Here is an 8,952-nt window from a genome sequence, read left to right on the forward strand (position 1 = left end):
AGTGACAAAAGACGTGAAAAAAGCTTTCGATACAGTCTGGCTCACAGGATTAAAATACAAAATTTGCAATAACTTTGATCTACCCCCTAACCCAAAAATCCTGTGCAGTTTCTTGGACGAGCGAGAAACTAGAATCAGACACCAGGGCGTCTTCTCCGCTTATTTCTCCCCAGGCCGGAGTCCCACAAGGCTCCGTCCTCTCTCCACCCTCTACAACATGTATACCGCCGACCTACCCCGTCCCACCCACAATGATTCCTTAACAATTCAATATGCAGACGATGTAACACAATTGGCGCGCGCCAGAACGTTAGATCGCCTTACTGACAAAATTCAAGAAGAGTTAACAACCACAAGCTTATGGGAGCTAGAATGGCGCATTCACTCCCATCCAGAAAAATCTAAGGTTACCTACTTTAACACCAAATCCAAACAGCCCCGCCAAATTTCACTTTATAAAACTTTCCAAACCCTGTACCCATCCCAATAAGCAAAGTCAACATTGTCCTTGGCCTCACCATCGACAATCACCTTAGATTTCATACCCATATAAGTAAAAAAGTCGCCACTGCCTCAGGGGCCCTGAGCAACTTGGAACGTTTTCGCGACAGTACTTCTAAGCTGAAACTTCACCTTTATAAAGCTTTTATTCTTCCTCTAATAACATACTGCCCTCTTGCCTTGTCTCTCTCAGCCCCTTCCAATCTTCAAAAACTACAAAAGGTCCAGAACCGAGCAGTTCGTTTCGCACTTGGAACGAAGTGGTTCGACTTCCGGACCTCTTCATCTCTTCATGAGGAGTCCAACATCCTACCACTAAACATCACACTCTACAACAGAATAAACAAACAACTAAACACGTTTCCAGACAGACACACAGACACATACAACTTCCTGAAAACCTTCCACGACCACACAGACGTCTACCCCACACCACCCTCCTTGACCCCACAGATGAACCTCCTGATCCTATCTACAGATAACGGACTCCTCTTCCCTCTTTCATCATCTCTCATCTCACCTTTCTTTCACTCCCTCTTATTAACTAACTCCTACTCCTATCCATCCTCCCTATCACTTCTTCACTAACAAACCTTATTTTATTTTCTCTCCATCCATCCTCCTTTCACTTCCTTTCACACTCTCCTCTCACTTATCTTTACTACTAACAGTACCACTCCAGGTGTCAGAGTGGCATCACCCACACCCCATCACATGCCCCTTCCTACGGAGTGGGCCCGCGTGCCAACGCCTAGTGGTGTTTTCATATTTTTGTCTTATGGCTTTGTATTCATCTTTTGTTTTTATGCATTATTTTTCCGTCTCGCAGCCTAGGCTTTAAGGGGCACCGGACCACCTCCAAGGGTCGGGGACAGCATTACCGCTCCTCCCAGTGACGGCACGGCATGGGGCCCCGGCCGTCTGCATGACGTTCCGGTAGTGGCACCCCTGTGTCTGTTACTGCGGAGCGGCCAGTACTGATGGAAGGTACTGTGAACGCACAAAATGCGGGAACATTTTCATCACCTCCACAGAGGTAGTTGGGAGCGGCCAATGCTGGGCGAATGACGAGAACAACCGCACCCCTCCCTCTGACGGCGCGGCAATGGGGCCCCCCGGCCGTCTACATGACGTTCCGGCAGCGGCACCCCCCCGCGTCTGTTATGGAGGGGCCAGTACTGATGGAAGGTACTGTGAACGCACAAAACGCGGGAACATTTTCATCACCTCCACAGAGGACGCGGAACTGTTCGGTCATCTCGCCGTCACGTCATCCACCCTCACAAAACAAACCATCTCCATCCAATTGACATTTTTAATCCTTTACTTATATCCATAGCAGGTTGATATCCCCAGAACAGGCTGATACTCCAGGACCGGACCACTCCCGGCGGACACCACCAAACACCAATATCCATTCATCACATGCATTTAATCACAAATAAAATATTCATAACCCCCCTCACCAACCTCGCTAATAAAGTTAAAACATATCCTACAACCCCAAAATCACCAATTCTACTACTATCCGTGGTTCGGAACCCACGTAAAACTGTAGGTCCCTCCGCTATACGGAAGTACTTCTCACCCCATCCTCTCTATGTGTCATCCTTTCCCCTCCTACTATCACGTACTTCACTCTTCCTGCTTCACGGTGTTTGTTGTTTGCACTGAAGACGAAAAGATTTGGCCGCCACTTCCGTGTGGGTGCGTCGCCCTCGTCCATGGCATTGGCGGTCCTCTGCTCTTGCGTGCTCGGTAGTAATGCGCTCTGCTTGGCTCCCCCTGGTCTGGTGCCGGCCTCCCTTGCCGCGTCCATCTCTTCCATCTCTTCCATAAAGAACTTCTATAATAGACGTAGCGCTCAGTAACCACAAAAGTCCATCTTGCGCCTGGGTCAAGCCCCAGTGACTTTACCCTCTTACTGAAGCTCCCTTCTTATCACCCATCTATTCTTCTTCTGTCCCCACTTCCCCCTCCCCATCTTTCCTTTTCTGATTCTGTTCTGTTCTGTTCAAAAATGCGAGTCACACTCGTGAGCGAGACATCGTATCACTACTACTACTACTACTACTCGCAGCAGCGCCTCATCATCTGTCACCATGACTGGCCGCGGCAAGGGAGGCAAGGGACTTGGAAAGGGAGGAGCCAAGCGTCACCGTAAGGTTTTGCGTGACAACATCCAGGGCATCACCAAGCCCGCTATCCGTCGGTTGGCTCGCCGAGGCGGCGTCAAGCGCATCTCCGGTCTCATCTACGAGGAGACTCGTGGGTGCTAAAGGTGTTCCTCGAGAACGTCATCAGGGATGCCGTCACCTACACCGAGCACGCCAAGCGCAAGACCGTCACTGCCATGGACGTCGTCTACGCCCTCAAGCGTCAGGGACGTACCCTCTACGGATTTGGCGGTTAAATCTGGTGTCTGGAATTTGGTGTCAACAACAGCAACTGCAAAAGCACCATAAGAAAAGAGTCAACATATCCCGGACCTTTTATAGGTCCACACAAATGAAGAGAAGGAAAAGTTATAGACTAACACTACTAGGACTATGGTTGTTCCAAGTAAAAGTGTTGTCCCTACTCTTTACGTCATTATTACAATTTGTGTGTGTTTTTTTTTTTTTTTTTTTTTTTTTTTCTTTCTTTTTTTTTCTTTTCCTTTCTTTCTATTTGTTTTCCTCTCTGTTTTATCACTCAAAGGTAAATCAAATGAAAGAGAAAGGATTATCAACTAAGTGATGTGAGGTCAGACACCAACCGCTGCTACAGGTGCTGTTTGTTTGTTTGTTTGTTTGTTAAGCTTCCGCCCATTAGTGGCGCAGGCAATTTTATTTCTTTATAGTGGTACCCATACAAGGAGGGAGGGTCCATATCAACACCGAAGCGCATCATCATCATCATCATCATCATCATCATCTTTGGTGTAGCCACCTAGATAGAACCTGGGTACCGCGGTGACATGTAGGTAGGTAGGTACCTTTCATTAAATCCCCCTCGCCGACTGACATACCTTCAAAACGGTGTGTGGTGTGATTCTTTCGAGCCGACGCGTGAACGTCTGTCTGTCTGCCCGATCCCACGTCCACCACCTTATCCACTATGGTCTGACCGCTTACTTGTATGGAGATCTTTTAGGTTTTTTTTTTTTTTTTTTGTTCCTGCCGGGAATTTTCCGGCCTGCAGCGCTGTCACACTCCAATACGCACACCTTAAAGAACAAAAAAAAAAAAAAAAAAAAAAAAAAAAGTTGGAGAGAGTTTCTGTTTATCTTTAAATATATTTTGCATTGTTTTTGCAAACAAACACAGCAATACTTGACATCGTTTGATCCGCGCGCCCTCCCCTCTCGGGGATGACCGCCGAGTGAGATCACAGGTCAAAGTGAAAGCGTTAATCCATGGGTCACTCACTCACTCCCTCCCTGTCCCTACCTACCACCTACCAGCCAGGAGGGAAGCAAGAGAGGGGGGACACTTGCACGCACCAATACGCACCTTAAGTCAGGTAGGTACTTAATACTTGGTAATTGAACGGTGTTGTATTATATACATTGTGATGCTCTAAAAGAAAAAGAAAAGAAAAAAAGAAAAAGAAAAGGCAAGTTGGAGTAAGCTTCTTGTTTATCTTTGAACATATTTCGCATTGTTTGTTTTTTGTTTTGCAAACACAGCAATACTTGACAACGTTTAATCCGCATCTCTTGGATGACTGCCGAGTGAGATCACAGGTCAAAGTGACCGACCGCGTTAATTGATCCCTGTCCCGCTAGCTACCTACCAGCCAGGAGGGAAGCAAGAGAGCAAGACAGAGAGGGGCGTGTGCGGGAAGCAAGGTCCTCATTGACACACGGGCCCTAATCCCATAATTTGCTCAGCGCAAGGCGTTTTTTTTTTTTTTTTTTTTTTTTTTTTTTTGCAGCGCTGCAGGCCGGAACAAAAAAAATAAAGAGAAAAAAATTCTACCAATAGCATTTCTATCATTCATTATCAAAAAAATATATACCATCATTATTATTAATATCATGGTTAACACTATAGTCTATTCAATTCTCTAGATGTGTCAATGTGTGGCTCCGAAGAGGAGCCGGATGTATATACTTGTTGGTGATGATATTGAGGAGGAGAGGATTTACTTCTTCTCGGTCTTCTTGGGAAGGAGCACAGCCTGAATGTTTGGCAGCACGCCACCCTGTGCAATGGTGACCCCGGAGAGGAGCTTGTTAAGTTCCTCGTCGTTCCGGATGGCCAGCTGCAGGTGACGCGGGATGATGCGAGTCTTCTTGTTGTCGCGGGCGGCGTTGCCGGCAAGCTCGAGGACTTCGGCGGCCAGGTACTCCATGACCGCTGCAAGGTACACGGGGGCGCCAGCCCCCACTCGCTCGGCGTAGTTGCCCTTCCTCAGGAGGCGATGAATCCTGCCGACCGGGAACTGGAGTCCAGCACGGCTGGAACGGGACTTTGACTTTCCCTTCACCTTTCCTCCTTTGCCGCGTCCGGACATGGCGAGTAGTGGTGGTAGTAGTAGGTGGGATTAACAAGTAGTAGTGGTAGTATTATTAGCAAGTAACACTCCGTCAGCTGCGGGAGCGAGTCGGTGTGTTGTGCGTTATCTGTTCTTCGGCGGGCTCGTTTCCTCTATATAAAAGGAAGATCGGATCAGCGCGTAACACGTAACGCCCAACCGGGAGGCTGGCTCTCGCGGCGACTCGCGATCCTGAGCAGGATTGCTTACATAAATGGCACTCTTCAAGTCGGGTGCAACACGGGAAGACGAGCCACCTCCCGCCGCTGTCTACAGGGTAGTCCAACCCCCCGAAGCAAACGCACGGAAAGCCAAGCCACCTCCCGCCACAACCTACAAAATAGTCCGCGCAGCAACCACGCGGGAAGTCAAGCCACCTCCCACCCCTCAAGGATTATCCCTCGCCCAAAAGCGCTCACTCGTGGCGGTGTGGGATAAAGTGCTGGAAGCTGTCCCAGGCATCAAACTACCACCCATAGTTGTTGATGACAAGGATGAGGATGAGGACGACGACAAACCACCGCCTCCTCCCGAGGACGACAACGGAGGATGGAGGACTGCAGGGCGGCGACACCAGCGTACCTCTCCCACCAAAACACCCGTTGCATCGAACCAGGCCGAGAATGACCACCAGCCCGCCAGACTTCTACCTAGACGACGAGGCAAAAAGTGAAACCGCGCAACACAGTGTAGTTCCATTTCCATATCATGTACTGTATTAATTGTTTTGTTTTACCATATTTCAATATGTTCTGAATGACATTTACCTACCTTTGTGTTCCTTTTCTTATGCTCTACTCTAATGAGAGAAAAACAGCAAGCTGGACCGCCCAGCAACTTTTTTTTCTTCTCCTGTCTTTCTGTATCTCTATTTTTTTGCATCTTGTACTGTACCACCCCTTGTTTGTATCCTCCCCCCCCTTTTCTCAATAAACTTTGAAACTTTGAAACTTTGGGTGCAACACAACACACAACTCTTCGCAAGTTGAACGACGCCGTTACTACCATGCCTCCCAAAGCATCAGGAAAGGCTGCCAAGAAGGCTGGCAAGGCTCAGAAGGCCATAGCCAAAGGGGACAAGAAGAAGAAGCGGAGGAGGAAGGAAAGCTACTCCATCTACATCTACAAGGTGCTCAAGCAGGTCCACCCCGACACTGGCGTGTCCTCCAAGGCTATGTCAATCATGAACTCTTTCGTGAACGACATTTTCGAGCGCATCGCTGCCGAGGCATCCCGCCTGGCACACTACAACAAGCGCTCCACCATCACCAGCCGGGAGATCCAGACTGCCGTCCGTCTCCTTCTGCCCGGCGAACTGGCAAAGCACGCCGTCTCTGAGGGCACCAAGGCTGTCACCAAGTACACCTCCTCCAAGTAAACTGACTGTCAGTCAGCTAGAAGGGGGGAAAGAAGAAAAAAGAGCAACTGCTGTCTCAGACAGTATTCAAACCCTACCCGGCTCCATAGGAGCCACACCTGAATCCAAAAAAAAAGGAGACACAATATAGACAAGTGTGGATGGTGGTCGCCGCTGGTGCACCAGAGCCGGATGGATGGATGGATGGATATGGATGAGCTAGATGGCTGGCTCGTCATTAATGAGGCTCGCAACCGGGTCAGAGCAAAGAGATCCATCATCCACTGCACAACAGCAGCACCCCGTAGTAGTAGTAGTAGTAGTAGTATGATGATGGTGATGATTAAGCGTACGTACGATACTAATCACGGCAGGCAGGCTTTGGAGGGTGGGTGCATTCATGCTCTTCTTCTTCTTCTTGATTAATGATGATGCCTCCTATTTCAGTAACATAACGTTTTTCATCACACAAAGCTCAGGAAGCACACATTTATTATAGCTTGTAACATGAATCTTCGCTCCTTTTTTTTTTTTTTTTTTTATTTATTTATTTCTTTTCTTGACTGAATTGCAGTGATTCAATCAATCAATATATCTACAAATCAGACTGGAGGGGAAAGCAGTCATTCTCCATCGGCCACCGACATACTACTGATCAGAAACATGCACATGGAATATCGGATCCTAGACACAGAGAGGAAGGTTGAAGAAAAAAAAAAAAAAAAAAAAAGATAGAGAGAGAGAGAGAGAGAGAGAGAGAGAGAGAGAGAGAGAGAGAGAGAGAGAGAGAGAGAGAGAGAGAGAGAGAGAGAGAGAGAGAGAGAGAGAGAGAGAGAGAGAGAGAGAGAGAGAGAGAGAGAGAGAGAGAGAGAGAGAGAGAGAGAGAGAGAGAGAGAGAGAGAGAGAGAGAGAGGAAAAAAAAAAAAAAAAAATCTTCTAATCAGGGAAATCGCTCGACCATACGCCAACCCATTCATGGTCTATGTAATATTATTCTCTTTAGATAAAGCACCTTTGGCCCTGAAGAGGGCCTAGATATTGTTTGTTGTTGCTTGCTTGCCTTGGATGACACACTTATTAGGCACGCTCGCCACGGATTCGACGAGCCAGCTGGATGTCCTTGGGCATGATAGTGACACGCTTGGCGTGGATGGCGCACAGGTTAGTGTCTTCAAAGAGACCCACGAGATAAGCCTCGGAAGCTTCCTGGAGGGCCATGACAGCGGAGGACTGGAAGCGGAGGTCAGTCTTGAAATCCTGGGCAATTTCACGCACCAAGCGCTGGAAAGGCAGCTTCCTGATAAGCAGTTCGGTGCTCTTCTGATAACGGCGGATCTCACGGAGGGCCACGGTTCCTGGCCTGTAACGGTGGGGCTTCTTGACACCTCCAGTGGCAGGAGCAGATTTGCGAGCTGCCTTCGTGGCAAGCTGCTTGCGGGGCGCCTTGCCACCGGTGGACTTGCGGGCCGTTTGCTTAGTACGTGCCATGGTGAGTAAGTAAGTTACTGCCGCTCGGAACGAACAGTTGGGCGAGTTGAGCGCTAACTAACTAATATAACAGAGAAGTGGGGTGAAGAGATGTAAGAGTTGGTACAGAAGAAGGAAATAGCTAGAGAAAAACGAAGAAAAGTTAAAGAAAGAAAAGTGTGTGGGCAGTCCACGTTGCTGTTTTTGTAGTGCGCTATTTTTGCTCAGAGATGGCGCGCCGATAAAATTAGGTTTTGTTACCCAACCTAGAAGGCTTCATGTGTGTAATGTGATAGTAAATTTGAGTGAGAGAGTGCTAGTAAGTTTGGTTGTGTGCAGTTGCAGTGCTGCACAGATACTGTCAGACGGATACTATAGTGCGCGTGTTCTTGTCTGCCTTTGTTTGTGCAGTGGTGTTTATGTTTTCCTCTCATGTTCTTTTTATATATATGTGTGTGTATTTGGATTGTTTATTTATTTATTTATTTATTTATTTATTTTTTTATTTATTTATTTATTTATTTATATATATATTTTTTTTTATTTATTTATTTATTTATTTATTTATTTTTTTTTCCAGGTTATTTGGTCATTTGTGTACAGGTAAGTACGGATGCACCAGGTAGGTAAAAGTAAGTATGTTTACTTATAGTGCAAATATAATTTAATTTGAAATATATATATATATAATCTATTTTTTTATTCATTCATTCATCTATTCCATTTTTCCACTGGCAAAACCCATCTATCGTACCATGATGAAAAAAAATAAAAATAAAAATAAACAGTCTTAGCATCAAGATGCCAGTGGCCCGTGTCGTGGTTTAATCATGATGTTTTCTTTTCAGGAACCGTCCCGATGCTCCCCCGGCACCACCCCTCTCCCCCTGCTGCCAGGTGTCATGCAGACAGAACTGGGCGCCACCACCCCTCACCGGGTGGAGGTGCCGCCCACAGGAAGCCACCCTGCTTCTCACGACCGCGTATGAAGACACCCCCAACCCGGCGACTCAGGGCACAGAGCAGAGAGAGGGTGAGCCGAGAGACCCAGAACGCAAGTCCTCTATTGTGGTTTTTGCTATGTTTGCTCTCTTTTTCCAGGAATC

At 47.4% G+C, this 8,952-nt stretch overlaps 2 protein-coding genes and 1 pseudogene across 2 annotated transcripts; 2 read left to right on the forward strand and 1 right to left on the reverse strand.

The window, feature by feature from the left end:
* The first annotated feature begins 2,539 nt into the window (after window positions 1-2,539).
* Window positions 2,540-2,963, forward strand: LOC123500847 (annotated as a pseudogene).
* A 1,503-nt stretch (window positions 2,964-4,466) lies between these two features.
* Window positions 4,467-5,144, reverse strand: LOC123500845 (histone H2A). Its single transcript, XM_045249440.1, has one exon. The coding sequence runs from the start codon at window positions 4,999-5,001 to the stop codon at window positions 4,630-4,632; it is 372 nt and encodes a 123-aa protein (XP_045105375.1). The 5' UTR covers window positions 5,002-5,144; the 3' UTR covers window positions 4,467-4,629.
* Window positions 5,145-6,028: 884 nt separating this feature from the next.
* On the forward strand, window positions 6,029-6,427 carry LOC123500843 (histone H2B). The gene has a single exon (XM_045249438.1). It carries the CDS (start codon window positions 6,029-6,031, stop codon window positions 6,398-6,400), a length of 372 nt encoding a protein of 123 aa, XP_045105373.1. The 3' UTR covers window positions 6,401-6,427.
* Window positions 6,428-8,952: the final 2,525 nt, after the last annotated feature.

This window comes from Portunus trituberculatus, unplaced genomic scaffold (assembly GCF_017591435.1).
Source record: "Portunus trituberculatus isolate SZX2019 unplaced genomic scaffold, ASM1759143v1 PGA_scaffold_498__1_contigs__length_36269, whole genome shotgun sequence".
NCBI lineage: Eukaryota > Metazoa > Arthropoda > Malacostraca > Decapoda > Portunidae > Portunus > Portunus trituberculatus.